This window comes from Osmia lignaria, chromosome 2, assembly GCF_051020975.1.
Source record: "Osmia lignaria lignaria isolate PbOS001 chromosome 2, iyOsmLign1, whole genome shotgun sequence".
In the NCBI taxonomy this organism is placed as follows: Eukaryota; Metazoa; Arthropoda; class Insecta; order Hymenoptera; family Megachilidae; genus Osmia; species Osmia lignaria.
Window position 1 is genome coordinate 11,780,147 of NC_135033.1, and position 22,293 is coordinate 11,802,439.

The window sequence follows — 22,293 nt, forward strand, 5'->3', positions numbered from 1 at the left end:
GAAATTAGAAACATTGGCGTAATTAGCTATGGATCAGGGTGGGCTTACCTTCCTTATTATTCTAGAATTTTAAGGTTCTATATATTGAATTTAATAATGTTTAAATGTTTGATTCACCTGATACCACCTCGCGTCGTGTCATAGTTCAGAACTCTGTTGCCGTGAAGCCACTGGACGACGCTGTACTGCACTTGCATGGCTATGTCACGCACGACACACAGTAACTCGATGGTGCTGTCTGCTTCGTAGTATTTGTCCCTCAGTGGTTCACCCAGGGCGTCCACTATCTGGACGGACGGTTCTGAAATTTCATTACGACACATCAGGCTGCAGTTTATACACCGTAATTGAAAAGCGTTAGGACGGTAACTGAATTTCACATTAAATGCAAAGAGTAATTACAGTGACCATACATCGAAGTCTTCTAAATATTAATTTTCTTCAAAAATATTTTTTTTTTTATGGAGATGACTTATTTCGATATGGTGTAACATTAAATTTTATACGTTTAGAATTTGAGAGATAGCTGAGCGTATGAATTCGAATGTGTACGGAAGTGAGAATTCTTAAGAACGAGTATAGATCTAGAGCGAAAGCTTTTAGCGAGAGAAAGTCTGGAGGGAGGAATTTAGAGCAAGGGTAGCGAGTGAAATATATTTAGAGAAATCTGATTTATTTGCGTTGCATTCGTTTCATTGTTAGTTCGTTTACTGGATTTTATAACCTCCAGTGATGGGAATATCTCTTAAAATTATAATGAAACTCTTTAATTAAAAGAATAGCTGTCGGATGTGAAATGTCTCTGAATACACAGAATACAATTATCAATTCAAATTTAATCATTTAACTTTAAAATTTTTAAGAGCCATATTTCACTTTTATTTCTGACAGTTCATTTTATAACGTTCATGATTAAATTATTAACAGTATTAATAATTTCAAAAGAATGCAAAGGATTACCTACATTATATTAATTAACTGTAATGTACGTGTACTTCATTTTTAAAATTTCAAATAAAATGTCTGTAATTATATTTAACCAGTGAACCATTTCGCTACTTTTCAATAACTTTCCAGAATTAAAAATTCGTTGGCTATCATTTTTTGCAATCGTTCCATGATTCAGCTTTCTGGCAGATTTACTGTACTTTGCAATTCAATTCATCCCCTATTTTTTCCACCTGGCTGCTGAATAATTTTTCCATATAACAATGAAGAATCCTAGATTAATTTCAATTTATAATACTTCACTAGGCCACTAAATATTGACAGTACGCAATTGTTCACGTTAAGAGCATCGATGATTCAGATGCAATCTTTTATCCAGCATCTTCTGGACCATTTCCAATACGAAGTTTATCTCTGCGGAGGTCTGGTACGTGAAAATATCGAATGAAATCTCGAGTAGTGGAGGAAAAGGTGTTTGGTAAATCACGTCATTTAACCCTTTCGTTATTAAGGGTTACTGTTGTCGTTCACCATCAAATGGTCAGTGAATAAAGGTTGAATACGAGCAGCCATACATTCTGAAGTGAGATTTTTTTTTCTAATTCTTTGATTACTCTAATTAGAAACATTTGATATTACGAATAAGGTTATAGTGAAAAATAATAGATGTGTGTGAGAATAGCCGAAAATATGGGGTTGGAATTGTTGAAAACACCTTACTACGTGCAATGACCCCTATATTTTTGAGTTGAGCATAAATTCCTGAAATGGCCTGTACCAGAGGTAGCCCAGCAGCTCGTGAATACTAACTGGAAAATGTTTTTTCACGGCAACTTTTCACTTGGCTCGCTCGATCACTGGATAATACAGGATTCCCGGCATTCCAGCGGACTGAACGTTCTTTCGACGGAGTTTTTATCGGTCTGGTTCCATGCGGGGATCAGGAGGAACGCGGTTTGAACCGCGTACGTGTACCGGGGCTGTTGTCGGGCATAGGATTTTTACGAAACAACCGGTTTCGTTAATGGAAAAATATTCGAGGATTTCACGGAACACCGGTTCGCGTGCGGTTTCCTTGCAAATCCTTCGATTCACGACCGAAGCAACCACCCTTTTGCTTCCCTTTCCCAGCCTTTCCTCCCTATTTTAGTTGCCCCTAAATCGAGATTCTTTCTTCGTGGTCGAGCAGTGACCAGTCGAGGTGAAAAAAGAGTTTGTTTCTGCTAGTTTGCGTAAATATACGCTTGATATTGTTCGGTTTAACCATGCGTAGCTTTTCGATAACGTAGAAAATTTCTTTGATAAAATTTTTACGTGCGCTGCTGATACAGTGACAAAGGTATTTTTTCATTCTCCTTACCAAATAATACTTTAGGATCCATTTTCAGCCAACTTACAATCACTTCATCCCAATCTGAAAGTTTCTAACACTTCTCCGAAAGAACATTCGAAGAAACTTAAAATCCCTGTAGAAAAGAAAAACTTGTTCATTTCTCCTCGAAATTTGCCAAATGTTTCAACTGTATGATTTATTGCTTCCATATCTAAACCCGGAAGGATATTTCTCCAATTTTGATATCCACGAAGGACACCGTTTTCAGGTAGACGTTTCGCAAGTGCGCGAAACCAGGTCGAGCCAGGAGTAAGCATGAAGAATGCGAGAAAACTCGCAAAAGAAGAAGAAGAAGAAAAAAGTTGAAACGACGGATGATAAAACGAGGTTCGAGTAAAAGGAAATCTTTCTCTACCAAAGTCACGATGAGTTTATCTCCTTTAAAATGCATCCCTTCCATTCAAGGATTAACTAGTAATCTTCAACTTTACCTTTCATTTTTTTTTTGTTACTCCTTCCCTTTCGTTCTTGTATCCGGCATTTATTTTACGACAAAAAATATATCCGATATCTTTGTTTTACTTTCCTTTTCCTCTACACGCTCTACCATCTAGTAGCATCTATATCCTGTCGTGGTTTCGTCGAGATTATCCTGCGGATCCTTTGCCAAACCCCACAGGCGGTCTAAACACGTCTACGCTGATTCATGGTCGCAGGATGCTTATCGATTTTGTCCTGGATCTGTCGTCCGTTTCAGTCGTAATTCTTTCTCTTTCCGGTGATCTCCTGTCCGTTTCTTTGGCGAAGTTTTTTTCTGATATGAAATTTAGCTAACATTCAGATTCTATTTTTATTCAAAAAAAAAAAAAAAAAAAATTTTATTACGAAAATTTCGTACAATTTTCAAATATCGACATATTTTGACTTCTTTTTCTTCATTAGTTGGTAAGTTAATAACTGCTTCCATTTACGATTATTACTTTTTTTATAGCGTAACATCTCATTAAGCTTCTCGGAATATGCATTAAAACGTAAACGAGACCGGTCTGAATGTTTCCCGTGTACCTTTCTACATGAAAAAGCTCTCATAATGCTTTTCATGGTACTAAATATCCTTTTAAAAAATCTTTTCTCCCGCAATGAAGGAAAGTAGAACAATAACAAAGGTTTTAAACAAGCAAAAAACTTGTATGCAGTTTGGAAAAATGAAATTAGATCATTCCTTTTAATTTCTGGGTACTAGAACTCTGACGATGAGTGGCAAACACAAACAATTAAAATCATAAGCTTGCAATTTTTTACTCTTTACCAAGCTTTAAATTTGCAATTTGTAATATTTTTGTCATGTTTTGTTGAATAGCGATTTGTCTGTCAGAAATGTTACAACTTTCTTCGTGTAACAATAATACCAGTATGAATGTCCAATAATTCAGTGGACCGATCGTTTAACTCCTAAGAGAAACAAATCGTCCCTTTCGAATTCTGAATACACAGTTACACCGTTGTTATACTATCATAAAGCTAAACATATTCGTTTGCGTTCGCAAATAACGTTCTGTTTGCTGAACATACTCGAAGGAAATTTCACGGAAACTAACAGTTTGCTTCTCCTACGGCGTGGGAATTAATTTATAACCGAGGAAGGGGGTCCGATAAGTTTTGCGGTAGTTCAATTGCCATCCTGGCCGAACTATTTGCACGAACTGTGTAAGTTCGCGTAAACGGAATTGGGTCAACTAGCGACGGAGAAAAGTGACGAATGTCAGACACCAAACGCAAGATCCTTGGACGATCTTGATGAATTACGAGGAAGTAGAGGGAACGTTTCAAGTTGGGTTAAACTTCCCAGGGAGTCGATAATCTGCTCGAATTTGCCGCTGGGTTTCTTCGGTTATGATACCGAAGGATTTTGCGCCGTCTTATCCGGATGAAAGTATTAGATTAAAATGTAATCCGATGTCGGAAAGCTACGAACGAAGCTGCTTGATTTTTCTTTTATGAACCGTGAACGTTGCGTTGCGATTAATACTGATAAAAGCTTATCTTATTGTTTATTTTCTTTAGTTGATTTCAAAATATTGTAAAACGATTATTGTATAATAATTCGTTGGAATAAAAATATTATTTTTCATTTGTAAGTACGTTTATTCCTGAAGGTACTAGAGCGCGAACAAAGCACGGTTATTAACTTAAGTGGAGTATCTTGTCGACAACAGAACGAACCCTCATTTTTCCCATTAACATTAACAATAATATTGCAAGTAAAAAATTAACATAAACGCGATTTAATTTCTTTCATAAGCTTGCTTTCTATTTACGACAATGATACCGTATACGTTATTATTTTGTTTTTGTTTTTTTATTTTTTTTATTTTCAGAAACAACGTCGGCAAAGGAAGATTTTCTTTTCACGATTTTCTTTTTTACCTTTATTACGGAGTTTCTCGTTTCGACCATCCTTTTTTCCTTCCATTTATGAAGTTCCTACCGTGGCTTTACATTTTCTGAGCTCGCCGTTCATTTTCCTGTCTACCTCTAAGTACCACTTTCACTTTCCTTCTTTCTTTCTCTTTATCTTCCTCTCCTGTCGTTCCAACAAACGTCTAATTCCAACGATACCCCCTGTCTCGATGCAGCGAAACGAAGTTCTTCTGCTCCTCCATGCTGTTCCTTTCAAACGGTTCGGTTCACCATTCGCTCCAACTATGCCACTTCACCTTCAATTATCCTCCTAAACGATCGCCGCCGCAAAAACTTGGCCAACGAAGCCAATTTATCCGATCGCTGGCGAGACGCTTCGATTTCAGATCTTCTCACCTTTCCTTATCCTACTTTCTTCCAACCCTACGACCGCCATTTTGTTACTTATCCGTTTCGAGAAAGAATTTTTATCCGAATACATTGTCAGATAAAATTATAAGACACCCCCTTGAATCTTCGCTAAAATAAAATAAAAATTCATCGGGATTCAACGAGCCCTAACGTGGTACAGAAATAAGTATGACAAGCGAGGGTTACCTCCTTTCAGAAAAGGGTCGAAATAAGGGCATTAGATCAGTGTTAGCTCCGAAATAGATAATAAATTCAGATTTACATTTTTCAAATAATATTTGAGAGCCAGAACAATAACCGTAAACACGTTCGAGTCTGCTCGATCTCGTGAATAGGTACTGCACGGCGTGAAATCAACCCTCGAAATCAACTTTCCTTCACGCTTACCCGTTTCAACCGTGTTAGCTTCATTTCACCTTCATCCCCCTCGACGGATTCCCAATGCGAATGCCCTGTGTCACCGTAGTTCACAAAAGTACCAGGAACGTAGCCAATTTCCCGGAGCTCACGCTGAATATCTGAGTACTCCTTTCCCGTTCCTCGTTGTTTCCCGCCGCTTGTTCCACGCCACTCTGTTCCTCTCGTTGCTCGATTTAAACGATTCCCTCGACGTCATCGGGGGGAAAATCTTAGCCCGGAGAGAGGCGTACACCTCTCACCTCCCTTTAATTTGCATCCGGTTTACGTGTTTCACCCGCGGGTAAACGGATGTGCTTTGCCTCACTGCTTTAGATCTCAAGTGTTACTTTTCAGCGCGAAAAATTAGAGAATTTCGCACTAAATCTTTTGACAGATACTGTTAAGATGCGACGAATGGCACTTGGCCAATTTAGCAAATAATCATTTTCAACACCGTTTCAACAATTTCAATTCATTGATTAGTCCTATTCAAAAACTAACAGTCCAACGATTAGTTCGATTCAGTGGTCGGTAATAGAATGATTAGTTTCATTCAACAGCTGGTGAATAGAGCGATCGAATCGAAGACGCTCTCGCAGTAGTTTCTTCGTGCCAGTTTCTCAAGCTTGGAATTTCTGCACTGATAGCAACAGCAAAACTCAATTTACTCGAATCTGCCTTCGTTGTTCCATTGGTAATTTCAATTATTAAAATTACTTGTTTCTGGACTTAAAGGATGCCATACTAATCAGGGGGGAAAACAATTCGTTTGGGTCTTCGACAGAGTTCGCTCATACTATTTCCTTAATTAGAAGTGACATTAATTCTAATTAAGATTTAAATCTAGTTCAAATAGTTTCTTTCGAGTCCAAATTATTTCAAAGATTTCTGTACAAATTACACCCACGAATCCTTTCATTAGAATGTTCTCATTTACCTTATTATTTTACTCAGATCATACTTTTAAGTACTAAAATGAGATTTTCGTGCAATTGAATTTTGAAAGTACTCACCATTTATGTGGAGATTCACGTGAATGTATTTGGGCGGATGAGTGCTGACCTGACACTGATACTGGCCCTCATCGCTACTGTTTACACGTTCGATCAGTAGACGCCAGTTGTCTGGGTACTGAAACTTCACTTTATACCTTGGATCACCCACGTATGTGCGGTGACCCACCGTCAGCAGATTCAGCTTTTCACCGTTATCCTGCCGCCTCACCCAGGATATCTGTCGACAAATTATTATATCCGATACATTTAATATAAAATGGTCGAGAAAATCGCTTACGGAATGATTTGGTAAAATTTGATTTGAAAAATATCAATTTATATTTGATCGAATCTTGTATACTTTGGATGATAATAGCAATTGACCGAGCATGTATCCTCGAATTATGTTTATCTTCCATTGGAAACAACAGGAACTCCCTATGGTGGTATAGAAGACCGTGGAAAACGCATTGTCTGATTGCTCGTTATGTGAGAACTGACGGTGAATCGGGTATCCGATTGGTTAGCGATAAACAAGGAGCCGAAACCCGCAGTTTATCCACGTAACTGGAATTGGATAGTGTTTCCCAACGTTCCCATTAAGTGCGTGCGATATCATACATCTTCGACATAGATATCCAACATGCCATTATCCGTTGAACAGAGATTGCCGCATACGGACAGTTATCAATGATGCGAGCAATAGTTCTCGATCGTGATCGATTGCTTCCGTCCGCTTTCTATCCGACAGACTTTATTCCAATATCAATGGAATTTTTTGAAAAGAATATTTTATCTTGTCTTACGAGGTTAATTAGTGCTTTAAAACTCGATGGATCTTGTTATCGATAGGGATTACTTTATAAAAGTTATTCGTGGAATCAATTTTGCTCGAAGTGAATTGAAAAAGTGAATAGTTTTTTGATAAGTTATTAGTTTATTTTTTTTTTACTTTTAATTGGTAGTAAATAGGATCCTTGATTGCTGTTGAGATTTTTTCAGCACTCGTAAAAGTTTTCTTATATTCTTCATGGATAATAATTATTGAAACTTTTTGGATTGGGTTAAGTATTCTTGACTGACATAAATGTATTTTTCTCTATACGTTAATTTCTCCTTTTTTTACCCCACATTGTAATTAATGGTAGAAAAACAAATGCAAAATATTTTATAAGGCGAGGAAATTTGAAATGTTTCGGCCAACAAACGTTTTTAAACATATTTTCACTTGAAAAATTGCAGGATTTTCTGCTTTTACTGGTATTAAAATATATCACACCGTATTTGAGGGAATTAATTTGATAGGATGGCAAAGCGTGAAACATGTTTGTGTTATAGAGAAGAAAAATTCGTAAAAGTGATTTATTTTAATTTTCTATCTTCACCAAGATATTAAACGACATTGCACCGTATTTGTTAGGAATTAATTTCACGCAGCAGGGAAAGGTAAAATGTGTCTACAACAGAAATTAAATTACTCGGCACCAAAGAGAACAAGTTTGTTGAATTTTCTATATCAGAGAGACGACTGTAAATTAGTTTTTTGGAATTCATCGTAATTCCCTAGAATCCTCTCAATATTTTTAAACGTACATATCGAAAATTACAATTAAAAATAACGTAAGCTCTAAATTTGATAAAATCTTTTGCATCGTCACGTGTCGACGATCTTCATCGATGACCCGGTACGTTCACGAGATCATAAACTTACACGCTGTTTGTCCATTGTGCCCTCAAATAATGCCTGGTAATAAATATCGCTCTTAGCCGAGTTATGCACTTTCAAGATAATCATGCATGGATAATCGCGTTAGCCGACACCGTCGTTAACACTAATAGCAACAGTAACGACATTAATAGCCTAATATTATGTTGAGTCGAGCTCGACCCAGGGTTCAACGGAGTGCAATGTTTTCAGGATACAACTACTCTTGCCGGACGAGTTTCGACGAAGTTGCCCCGTCATTTCGCCGTTTCAAGGTAGTCCGTTGCAAATTTTCCACTGAAAAGATCACGGCCACTTTGATCGCTAATGACGTTTATAGACGCTCAACTTTCTTCCCATTTAGTGCGATAACATAATTATCTTAGTTTATATCGTATGATTTTAAATTAATTTAAAAAAATTGCGATAAAGAGATTATTTTTTAAAATAAAAATAAAACTTACAGTTTTATCCAGCAGCATCGATATCTTGCAGTCCAACAAGGCGTTGCCACCAGCTTGAACAGTCATATTCTTGCTCTCCCCTTCGAAATGAGGTCCCCACCGATGATCGTGATAATGTTGATGCTTGTTCAAAGTGCTGTGCGCATCAAATATGTAATTCAGCATGGGGGCGTCCGTCGGTACCGATCGCTTTGCCGCCGTCGTCGATTTCGTTGATACTGAATCCGTTATTAAGGGTAGATCTGAAACAAAAGAACAAAGATTCAATTATTTTTAGATAGACTCAATATTATACTAAATGTGCTAAAATTTTTATATGATTTATCAATCGGTTACATTTAAATAGATTGCGCGGATACAACAGACGTCTTGTCCCAATAGTCACCGTCCCCAGAGATTTACCTTCCCTCTTGTTTACAACTATCGGACAGACAATTGACAGCTGCCAATATATATCGGTATCCGTGTTCGCTGGTTACAATGTCCGTCCATTCTGGTTTGTAATCATTGAATGAATACACAGAGTAGCGCGAGAGTAATTGCGATTTGATATCTTTAAATTGGAACAACGTATTGGATCGATTGATAAAACCATATCGTTTTGTGTGAATAAAAATTAAAAATTAAAAGGATTCTCATAAATATTAAAATGTTCTTAAATATCGTAACCTCTGATTTAGGTTTTTAACATTATTTATCCGACCAATATTTTCCCCATAGCACAACCCTCCATCGAACCAAGTTACACCCATCTACTTCATCTATTCACTCTTCAGTCGATCTTTTCTTTTTCCTTCGGTCGTGGAAATTTTCTTTCTGCCCGAAGGGAAGAAAACTGATCGTGAATTCCAGCGGAACCGTCGAACGCGTGTCCCGGTTACCAAACAGGGGGGCTACGGCATCTTTGTTCGCCGAATATGAAAACCCTTATACATCGTATTGACATTACTGCTCGAGAGCCTTTCTTTCCTCTCTTTCTCGATTTCCACGTTGAATGTTTAAACGACTGTTGGAAACGATTCCTGAAAAATTCCTAAATCCGACCGTCTATCCTTTTAAATTTTTCGTCCAAACACGTCGTGATTGTCACGCGAGGCTGCCTTTGCGAAACTGATCGACTAAAACGTTTCTCTTCAGACCTACGATTTTCCACGGGATCGTGCGAGTTTGTAGATTTACACGTCAGCGAACGATTGAATACGGCGTTGTACTGGGTGTGATGGAATGGGTAGTATAAATTGGAATTTTAGCAATGCTATTATTAGACTGTCGAATATTGATGCAGCTGAAATGCATCCAAATATGCAGTAAATATACAGACAATACATTAAAGCTATGCGAATTGTACACGCGTGAAAGTTTTTAAAATTTAATTAAAAATAAAATTTTTTAGATTTTTTTCTGGAATCCTCCTAAGTAATACGGTCGATTTCGAAGCTGAATACTCGGAATGGTTGCGAATTTAGTTTCCAATCTAATACTTGTTTTTTACCCATTTTTTTTCGATCGAATCGTTCAGATTTATCGGGCAATCACTCCTAGGCTATCTCATGGATATTTTTTTTCTCTATTCGACCGAGAGCACAATCAGCGTAGCTATCCTCGTCAGATCCGAGATCTCGCGAGCTTCAATCGACCCATTTTTTCGAGTCTTGCAAACACTCGAGACATCTGAGTTGGCGCTTTTCCTCGGAATTGTGCCGTGTGCATTATTCTGCATCAGGGTGGAAAAACGAAGTTTCAGTAACGTCTACGGCTTTTTCGGGAAGGACGAAGACAAGACACTTGCGCTTCGACTTCTGAAATGAAGTTTCACTAAACGTATATGAAAAGACCGAGACCCTTGACTACCTTACTGGATAACAGTATCGAGGGTGCGCGACGATGCGGCACGTTTCCTCGATTTCATCGTCGAACACGGCTCCACCGTAATTCCGGCGAGTCCGGCTAACCAGGGTAAATAATTCCGATTCGAGGCACAGTCCAGCGGGTCGGGCTCATGTTTTATGCATAGGCCAAGCTCGCAAACCGCCACGCGTTACACGTCGTTGTACCTTCTGCTGGAATCACAGATCCTGCCGCCACTTACCGTGTATCGGCCGTGTCCTTCGTTCGACGTCCACCTCGATATGGGTCGACGCGTTGTCCACTTCGTGTACTCAACCTGTTCCACAGCTCTACGAGCAGCGTTATAGAACGTCCAATAACGACGATGGACGTCTTTCCACCAAAAGACTTTTCAAATTTAAGGATTAATTATCGGAACGCGGGATATTGCAAAGACGAAACCGTGACATTCTACTCCCCTCGCAAACAACTCCTAACTTTCCATCTCCACCGCAAGATTCCAGCTTCCGTCGAGTTCCAACGATTTTCCGCGAACCTGACGACATCCCAGCTGGCAAGCAGCAGCCTCGACTCCCCAAAAGCGCTCCTCTGGCAAACTTCGAATCCCATGGCATTCGCAACGCATTCACGGCGAAACAGTCGATCCCGTGGAACGGAATCGTAGCCGGCGAAAGACGACAGACAAGGAAGGGGAAGGGGGCTTGAAACTTAGATAGGATGCCGGTTTCCAGCGGATCAATTTAACAAATTTGTCTTGCAAAGCAGAAACAGCCTCTGCTCGTCGAACAAAACCCCCGGGACCGACATCCATCCGTGGATTCTCGAACAGCCGACACGTGCAGAGCGATGATGTTCAACACGGTGATGTACGAGTGGCGGAGGAAATACATGTATACTTATTATGCGAAAGAAAATGTAGGAAGCTAATATACAGAGTGTTATTTGTCGGTATGTAATATCAGATGAAGATAGATTGTAGCGCGAGATACGTTTTTCATTCGAATGATTAGGAACAATCCAGTCGACAATGGTTAATTTCGACCCAATCAATCCGACATATTACCACTGTCAAATTATCTGTCAACTCGTCACGCCTCGAAACAGGCATTTCACGCTTCTGTTACGTACACGCGAACGATGCTCATAAGCCGCTTGCAGTTCTGGCGTGGCCCCAAAGTATCGAACATATCGATTCCGTTTAATTGAGAACCGTAGCGTGTATCCGAAAATAAATCAACCGGTAAATCGTCGAACATGCACCGTATTCTGTTTCCGGGTACTTGTCAAAAATCATCGATCGACCTAATAAAATTCCTGATTTTCGCTTAATAAGAAATACAAATAAACCTGAATCCTACGTGACACGATTTTGCAACTAAAAATAAATTTTAAATATAAATACAATTTCTTATGTAAGAAGTTTAGTTTTGGAGAAAATTTAATTTAAATTAGATTGGAAAATCTCTAAAGTTTCACAAATGTAAATTATATCTACTTTCATGAATAAAGACACATTTGTATCAAGCTACAGATGTCTAAACTTACTTAGAGCAGGATTCAAAGACCAAGTTCTTGATATCAAATCTCATAGATACGCTATCTAGAGTCTTGCAAATTAGACTCCTTCACTATCCGATACGTATCCAGTATCATCACCGTCAACCCGTACTCTGACTATCATTTGTATTTAGTTTCATGGAATCAGATCCACGTATCTCCTAGAAACCGATGAACCTATTTAGAAGCACCTGTTTATTAACACCTAATTGCAAATACTCTGTAATTAAGTCGTTGCACATTGTATCCCTTTATACTATTTAGGTTCCTCTAAAAGATCTTCGTTATTTTTAAATAACATGACAAACATATGTGTTTAATATCATAAGAAATAAAATAATTGTATTCAATCACTTTTCGAAAAATTTTTATCCTTTCAAGTTTTCTACACTGAACGCTGGACTGAAGAGGAAACAATTTGAAAATATCATCAATTTATTTCGAAATACAGGAAGCAACTTCATCCAGTGATTCTTCTTTTTCATAAATCTTAAACTTTTCACATTCTTTCGCTAGGTTGGAATTGTAGCTCGCCAGCTCGTAATAATTTCTCATTTACCAACTTTCTCGAGCGTTATCTTTTTCCACGGGTCCGCGCTAGTTGGCTGCGCGAGTACGAAAGTACATAACGAAAATTTAAAACCGAGTAGACTGCATTTTATCTCTCGATTATTCAAACTGAAGATTCCTACGGCAAACGAATCGTCCGTACGAAAGACGTCGTTTAAACGAGAATCTGTTGAAACAATTTTTAAACACCCTCTAGGGATTCACCGTTTGAAAAGGAAATTAACGAGAGACGTTCTTTTCAATGAAGAATATTTTCTTGCCTGAAATTAATGTAATAATTAGTAGGGAGTCTATCTAGTTCTTTCACGGTCTATGTCCACAGAATTTCGACTTCTCCTTTCATTTGCACACTTACAAGAGAAACTCTTGCCATCGCGGCGCGAAAATCCTTCAAGTCGAAAGGAGTTCATCCCTTAAACACGCTTCAGATGCTTCGAATGGTATACCTTCGCCAACGAATGCAAAATTTTATAAAATTACGAGCTTTCCAACGTTTGAACGGATTCGCTATTCGCCTGGCAAAAAGCTAGGAATTTTTGAAATTCTATTCCTGCTCGCTGCTTGTAAACTGAAACACGCGGCTCGCCGACGTCGCTTGTAGAACCGCATTGCGGATACCGCCAGGGTGTCTCGTTTTCAGAATGATACACTCGTTACATCATAAACGAATGTCATAAATAAAATTATTGAAAAAGTTATTGCCTTAAAATGAAGCAGATTTTTGCAGATATTTAATAATAAAATTATTTCATTTTCAAATAAGTCTGATTATGTTGTACCTTTTTCGACAATTTAAATGATTTTTCAAAAGATCCGTCGTCAGCAAAATAACAGGATAACGAGTCGTCACTGACGGTGGTCGAATTCAGATCGCGTTTTCCAGTTGAACGAAGCGAAATCAGGTAAACGTAGAGATAGTTGCCAGCCTTCAGAGAACCGGAAACGTGACTGTCAGAACGCGTTAGAATCTTCTTCCATTCGGCGACAGAAGGAAGACACGTGTAAACTCTTCACTCTTTTGTCCTGAACGGTTTCCGTGCTAGCTCGGGAATGAGAGACACCGGGATCATCCACTTTGACGACGAATTCGGAATGCGTTTCCGATTCGTCGACGTTCAAATCGGCCGAACGGAAATAAGTTCGCTTTTTCGTGCTCGAAACGTGACCTCCCGGCGTCAAGAAGCAGCTGCTTTTGACGAGTAATGGCGTCGTCTTCGGTGCTTTTCCATCAAATACTCTTTTTCATCGTATTTCATATGCATTTTGAACGATGCGAATTGTCACTCACGAAAAAATTCGAATAATCAATAAAGTGTTTAAAATTTGAAACACTGTAAGGTTTTATTCTATTAATATTTGACATCTATAAATTCTATTTACGGTGATTTGTCAAAAGTCCGTTAAAGTAGCTTTCAACAAACGATCGAGCTTGGGATTTAAAGCGTTCAAGTGAAGCGAAACGGACGAACGCGTGCGTTTTTCCGGTCGGATGTAAGCTTTCGGCGCAAACAAACGCGGCAAATGTGCATTCTGAAAAATAGGATGGGTAGATGGATGCATGTTGAAGACACGCTCGAAGATAGATGGATCCAGCGAAATGATTTACGAGCCAGAGATAATCTACAAGTGGAAACCCTTCAGCTGAAGTTCCATCTGCGGTCGTTGCTCAACATATCGTTGCACGATTGAAATTAATTACGCGAATAAACTCCGTCACACGGATATCTGAATCGCGATTATAGGTTAAGCTCGTTCTTGCCTTTTATACGAATGGAACAATAAGAACAAGCGTATCCTCGTTAGAACGCTGTGAAATAATAATTCATTCAGTAAACTCTTATTAGACACAATGAAAACGAGCTTAAAATTTTAAGAATCACGGTCTACGAAATGTGCAAACATCAAAGGGTTAAACAATGATTCATAAATCCGAGAGAATTTGATTTTGAAATTTTTATATAAAGTCAGGTTCTCTCGAGCTTTCGTATATCGCATAACGTTTTAAATTTTGTGGCAAGTAATCCTCTAACACGCTTAATGGATTGATCTTCCCACAAAGACCAGCAGAGTTTGGTAAATTAAATCGGCCCGGATGAACCATGGGGTCTATCTATAAAATTCTGGGTCCACGCGAGGCGGATTTTTACCGCAGACCGTGTCGTGCTACGCGATAACGTTACAGACTGTCGATAGCAAAGCGGTTTTCGACCATTATTTTTCTGGTTAAATTGTTCACTCCTTCGACAGCTTAAAAAATGCCTCTATTTTCCTTGCTCGCCATTGTTCCTTGCGTTTGAAACATTTCCCACTCTGACATTAAAAACTGTTTCACTGTGAACCTTTTAAAATAGACTTGTGTCTTTAAATAAAAATAATTACAGTGACCTGGTTCGAGTAAACAAATAAATATTCTGTAAGGTTTTAGAAAAATTTAAATGTCGAGAGAAGTGTTAGAAATAAAATGATTAAAATTTTTTCCTACAAAATTCGTGCAATAATGATAATTATTTTAATTTCATGTCTAATATATTCACGGATTAACATATTGCAATATTGTAGAATTGAAAATTATCAGAAATTTGAAATTTCAGAGAAACTAATTTTCCGATTAACGCTTCCGTTAGAATGAGTTATTAGTAAAGTTTCCTAATGAACCTCTGAAACATAAATTTAGCTATTATAACCGTATGAAAGTCAATAATTCTTGAATTTCAGGACAAAATGTACGAACGGAAGTTCAATTTAATCTTGTCGTATCCTTTTGAAAACTTAACTTCTTAAATATATTTCAACTTTCGGAGTAATTATTTAATAACTTCAAGCAGACACTTGTCCTATACAGTACATGTTAAATATTATAATTTTAAGTGCAATTATCTCTGTTTCAGTATTACTAGCATTTTAAAAATTTCATCAGCAGATTAAAATTAATTTAAATGACTTTTGAAAGAGTTCAAATATTTAAAAAATACTATAAGAAACTTGAAGCATTGAAATTGAGTTTGTCTGGGGTCCTCGTGTACTCGTAAGAAGCTTTAAATTTTAGATCAGCGAGTGTAAATCAATTTGAACGCGACATCTGCACTCGTATTCTAATTACACAGGTAATAAGAAGGAGAACGGACGCATTTACCATTTGCGCTGTCAAATTTACATAGTCGCGTTGTCCCAAATTTATAACTCTTTCCCCTCCCTCTCTATCTGCAGCACCCAGTCTCACCCTGTGCAATCTAAATTTCATGGAAACTAATTCCGTGGGTTCATTTAATGGAGACTTGCTCGCGTGGTGTCGCGTTACATTTGTGTAAATAACCAGAATTGATTGAAGCTTAAATTCAACTTTCATATATACGCTTTAGTGTTGTTTTTAATTCATTAGTTAAACGTTTGACCATCGAAATTTTGCTGGGTATGAGATCTTCATTTGCTATCAAATTAATTTGATATCGAACTTTTATAAAACCGGTGTAATTTGTTTTCCAAGTTATGATACATAGCGGCCGTGTATCACAATAGCCATGAAACAAAGATTATCCATCAAAATCTGGTGTATCGATAGGGTCATTATGGCTGATCCTAGCATATCTCGGCTTCTGGGTACTTAAACAGCCCCTGTCGCGATTCGATACTCTCGATACGATCCTCTATGGGTGATTCACGTCGTTCAACCCTGATTAATGAGAGAATAAACGCGTTCTACCATTACCCGATTGTCGATCGAAATGTAAAGCCAATAGGGGATCTTTGATCTCTGCAATTGATTTCGATTAGCCAAACCTTCTGTTATCATTTCGCTATGCTTCTGCGTGATGTATTCCAATTATGTCATCGATGGAACGATGATTTCATTCATAATCCAGTCAGTCTTAGGCAACCTTAAATTATGTAGGTACGATAAAGGAATAATTTATGACCGATAAAAGATTACAGTTATTACATTAAGATATGCCAGAGTTTCCATCAGTCACGTTTACATAACGATACGATATATTTTAATAAAAAAAGTTTTTTCTTTTTTAATTATGAACTTTTGGAAATCTGAAATTAAATTAAAATTTTTGCATATCTCAACGTTCCATCGTTCAAGGGTTAAAATAATTTATATTATCAATTAAGTAGATAAGGTTGAGCAAGTTTCAAACTTTTTCAAGATCAGTTTCAGTTTCAGAAGCTGGTGAATGTAGTGCAACACTTGGAAAGTTAAAAGTCACGACATTTTCAATTTTCGGAAATAATATTATTATATATGATAGGGCAATGGAAAGAATGCACATACCTGTATGGGAGTCGGATGCTGATAGGTAAACGAGGCAGCAAGTCGTTAGGAGCCGAAGGAGCCACATGACACTACGCATGATTGCCCGATTCGTGGCTCCTCCCTTCCTTATCTGTTCTCGCTGCTGCGGTTCACGTACCGCTGCCTCGACATTGTTGCCATCTGAAACATACGACCGGATATCATGATAGTTTCAGCTCATTCGTGTCTCAACGGTATTAGTTTAATCTCCCGTCGATAGTGTGGCCATTATTTTACATAATAAATGTATATAATAAAAAAATAAATAATATTTATTTATATTAGTTAATGTTCTCTTATTTTTAATCATTTTAAACACATATTTTGTCCCAATTACTAAAAACACCCTATATAGGAAAGGATAAAAATATCTGCCACCATGAAGTGCACTTTCAGTGATGAACTATAAAATTTAAGTGGTTGAAGGACCAATCTCCAAATATCATCAGATAAATCGTTTTTCACGTGTTATCGAGTTTATTCGATAACCAATAAAAAGAACGTTCGTTATCAGAAGATTGTGGAACGTTCGCTAGGGTGGTTAAAACAAGGGGGGTGGAGAAATGTCGGGACGCGGTACGTCGGTGCCATAATGTAATTAACTTCTTTTATTTCAGCGGCCGGCTGCTCTGCTAATATGAAAGTATCGCCAACTCTGCGAGGATTAACTTCGGAAACTTTCCCACGGGTGGCGTACGTTGGATTTTAATTAAAGTATAATTAAGCACCGTCGCATGGAGAATCCGTTGAACGAAACAAAGAATCGACGGCCCGCAATGTTCTTCTCGTTTTGCGAAATTGAAAATGGTTTTCAAGTAATTCCGGAATATCTACAATATCTAAAACATTTATAATAATAGTAGAAACATTTATATTCACCGAACTGTAAATAATTTAAAAGTACTATCGTACGGAATGATTTTATATTTATTCCAAATGCGCAATATTGTAAATTAGAAAATACGCGCGAAATGCTTTATCATAGACACCTGACTCGTTATAAAACCACACACGTATTCGCCACAGAGCTTAACTTCTCTAACGGTGCTTCAAAATGATCTAGAACGAGGCTGATATTTCAAAGCGGAATGCCTGTTTCCAAACCAACGCGCGATTCCTACCGACCACCATACAAAGCCGCATATTTTCAGCATCGCAACAAACACAGCTTCAAATTGTCACGGTATCTGCTTTTAAAATATACCCGTTACCCGGCCACTGTTTTGCTCGACAGCACGGAAAATACAGTTGCTAATTAGGGAGTTAAGTGACGCCGCTAAGAAGTTAATCTGTTTTAAATGAAACGCGAATCGTATTTAACGCGACGAAAATATGTATTCTTCCTGCTTTAACAATTTCGTATTAAGAACATTCCGAATTTTAATGTTCTTAGCGCACCATTATTTTAATTTTTATTTGCGATGGAGTATAAAATCTTTGAATCAATTTGTGTTCTTTGGTCGAGTAAAAAATCGATGAGGTAGATTTACGTGGGTAATGCGAACGTCAACACTGTTCGAGCATGGAACCGTAGTTAAGAAACGACAATAATCGAGTAACTTACAGTTCCCTTAGTTCGCAAGTCCCAGCGAAAATCAACTTTTTCGCCATCAGCAATCGCTTAGTCGCCGGTGGTCGGTGAAACGGACAAGAAATTCGCAGACCGCGCCACCGTGGCCATTATCTGTGCCAGCTTTTAGCGACGCAGCGAAATCAGTGCTCGTCTAAATCGAGAACACAGTAGAGTGTGTCACGTATTCCGCGTGTGTAACGAGCTACGGGTACGTGTTCTTTCGTTTTCCGAGTTGCTTCCCATCTCGAGAACCTTTCAGAGATTACAAAGCTCCTGGCTTCGAAATATGGACGATTCGAGTCACGAAACGGTTTCTTACCCGGCCACGTGTCTCCTACTATTTGAATAAAACTTGCGGTTCGGTTAACACGTATTTACTTCATCCGGCTCGATCGAATGCTTGCCTTTTTATTTGGATGCTTTCAAAAGGAATTTCAACCTTTAACGTTTCCTCTTTTCATGTCATCCTATTGGAACGCGAGTTTCTTTTATAAGTTCAATGAAAAGATGGTGTGATATTATATTGAAATAGAATAAACAGAATCTTTTAATTTTTAAGAATGGTTTTCGTTCAATATAAAATAGAAGATTTTGAAATTTTGAAAGATTTTTAATTAAGCGATCAGTTTAATTAATTGATAAATTAATATTATATACAAGTGCCTTCCTCTAAATGTTCTTGAATTATCATGTATCATTTTCATATTATATTCAAATTACATTTCTGTAAGTGGTTTAATTAATTAACCATAATTTGATCAATTCAGATATTAATGATCGTTTATCATTCGTACACTGATCAAATATAATCATGCAGACATTAATTAAATACAGTTTAAGCCAAAGAATTTCATTAGATTTAATCAACAGATATGCTATCAAAATAAATTTATCAATACTCGTTATCTTGAATCAGTGTGATTAATAAAAAGAAATTTTAACTCTATTATCGTTTATATTAGAAACTCTCCCTTTACGACGATCTGGTATCCATCAGAGGCGGGAGTAATTATGATAATCATAATTGCAAGAACTTTGTTCTAATCACGTAGGACATCATCCTTATCAAGACGGTGATAATGAACATACGATAATACCCCTGTGAATATTGTATTCTGAACTGGCACGTTGCAGATATCTACTAACAATTTCATACAAGAAATTACCTAATTAAATTCACATTACCATTAATCAATGATAACACGATAAATGAATACAATATTTGAAAAGTTTCTTTTTTCGTTATTATTGACCTTTTTTATTTTACCAATGACCATGTTAATCGCCAACTGGTTGAAAATCAAATCACCGTTCAATCAACTAAAAGCTGTCATAGACAACGATCCACTTTGCCCCAGTTTCTTCGCAACCTTAATTAAACGTTCCCTCCTGATTCATTCCGGTCTTGTCGACGAGTTCGGTTAAATAACACGTCAAAGTGGTTGAGCGAAACGATGGAAAGCGCCGGCTAAGAAAGACGATCGAAAAGAGGCGATGGAACGCAAGAAGATTAGATGAACCGAGGAGAAAAAATGAGGCGGAAGAGGAAGCAAAACAGAAGAGCACGGTTGCTGGATGGATAAAGATGTTGGAACTTTTTAACCCTAGCCAGGACCAAGATTGGAGGCTGAAGAGAAGAAAGGACGGCAATAGAAGAGAGGACGAAGTTGGATAAGTTTTAACGCCGTGGCGAGGAGGTTACCGCTCCACCTCGTGGTGGAACCGACGCTTTTACGATGGAATTTCGCCAGGCTAGGAAATTGCTTTTAATGAACTTTGCATAATGATGTTCAACTTGCTGCAGCCGGTTGCGTGTTGCTGTTTCTTTTCTGTTGTTTAATCTATGGCGGATTGTGGACGAAAAGAAAGGGAAGGAGGAACGTTTCGTCAGAAGCTTACCAGGGGAGTGGAAAATGGAACTGCATCTTTATTGCTGCAATCCCTTCAACTGGTCGACTTTAAATTTTATGCATTTTTGTAGTACAGAGGTCTCTGATGATATACAAATCGTCCACACTAATTCTAGGTTCAGGCAATTCTCCATTTTCCTAAAGGAGTAAATTGTACGAGGTGGTTAATAATAAATTTATGGATTTGAGATGTGGTTCCAAAATCAACGTTTAGAAGATTCTCAGCAGAAGTTGTTCGGGCGAAATAGTTTCCTGGGTAATTTTTGAGAAAACGTAAAAAGGAACAGTAACCGTAGGAATGAACGTGTAAAACGAGCCAACGGAAAGAAACGAAACTACAAAATGGAACGGTCATTTTACCCTTAACAGAGAGGAATTCTTGAAACCCACAGAAGCATAAAAGCAAAAGGCTTCGTTAACAGTATAGAATATTTTAGAATTATAGTTTAAAGGATTTTTGCAATATATTTGGAAATTTGTTAGATCTTCTTCTAAAAAATGGTGTGACGTTAAAAGTAATTACACATTCAACAAAGTAAACTAATTGAAATAAATGTAGGGAAATATTTTGATACAGGCTCCAATGCAGACAAAATAGCTTCCAGGTATTTATAATTAATAAATTATCCAATTAAGGATAACACGATGATAATTATCATTAAACTGGTTCAAGAGAAATGAGACAAATTTTCATCGACACTGATAATATTATTTATTAGTTTATCGCATTAGCTGATAAATGTAATGTTTGAAGGCAGTTGTTATAATAATGTTGTAAATGGATTATTTCAAAACGGATCGAGTAAAACTTCATAATGTTCCTCAAACGCTGCATACAATTAATTTAAAAATGTTTGATTAAAGGTTCGTTTTAAAATGTCGATGATAAGGGTTCTTGGTATTGACAAACATAAAAATGAGATATCGGTTTTAACAGAAGCTTTAAATAAATACTATCGAGTAAGCCGGCGTTATATCGCGAAGGAACACCGAAGGAAAACGAAATTAGCAATATTAACGTTGAACGTGCTAGATACCACGGAAATATCCAAGGTATTTCCCATCGATGGAATCTTGAAATGGGGTTTTAATCCCGAGTAATTCCGCGGAATCGCCTCAGGTTCGCACATTTCTACCATCTCAGACTTGATTCGAACACGAGATCGAGAGATACATAAACGTTGTCGATCCTATTTTTGAGTATTAGACTTATATCTTCAAATATATCTCAAATAAATTTGTGCAATACAAAAGAAACATTAATACATGTTTGAAAAAGATTTACTAATAATAATCTCAATTTAATAAATTTACTACATTCTAAAAATTTCCTTACTATAACCGAAATTCAAAGATTTATCTTATACCAATAAATAATTTGATACGCGTTACTCTTTGAATCCAGGAAACATCTCTCAAAGAATGAACGAATTTAATTTTCCATCGTACGTCGTAGGTATAATTTGGTGCCATGTATCACTGACAAGATATACGATTCGCAGTCGCTTCTTTTTCAACTTATCGGTTTCGGTTTGATTTACAATTCGAAAGAACGCCGGTATTGTGGGGGGTAGCTGCGTTGATTTTGGTTGAATTATTGGGTCACATGGAAATTTCCCAGATATTTATCGCTTCGATTTAAATTGTTGTTATTGTGTTGTAATATTTACTGCGTATAGGTAATGCGGCGAAATACGATACACGCGATGGAAAAGAGAATGCAGTGGAACCCTCTATTATTCCAATATCTCGTTGTTTCGGTATTCTGTTATGGTAACATTTAGTTATGGGAACGCTATTGTAGCATCTCAAACCTTGATATCGTTACATGAATTGTGATCAACTTTTCTATAAAGAAGATA

The 22,293-nt window shown here is 37.4% G+C and overlaps 1 protein-coding gene across 4 annotated transcripts in view; it reads right to left on the reverse strand.

Annotated features, from left to right (window-relative positions):
• LOC117606873 (zwei Ig domain protein zig-8) overlaps positions 1-22,293 on the reverse strand; it is a 146,343-nt gene that overhangs the window by 3,373 nt on the left and 120,677 nt on the right. For all 4 annotated transcript variants that reach the window (XM_034329869.2, XM_034329867.2, XM_034329866.2 and 1 more), the window contains 4 exons: positions 16,928-17,089; positions 8,677-8,918; positions 6,526-6,745; positions 118-301 (listed from right to left, as the gene is read on the reverse strand). In XM_034329869.2, coding sequence (XP_034185760.1) covers positions 118-301; positions 6,526-6,745; positions 8,677-8,918; positions 16,928-17,006 — 725 coding nt within the window. In that variant the 5' untranslated portion in view covers positions 17,007-17,089. The remainder of the gene's footprint in view (positions 1-117; positions 302-6,525; positions 6,746-8,676; positions 8,919-16,927; positions 17,090-22,293) is intronic.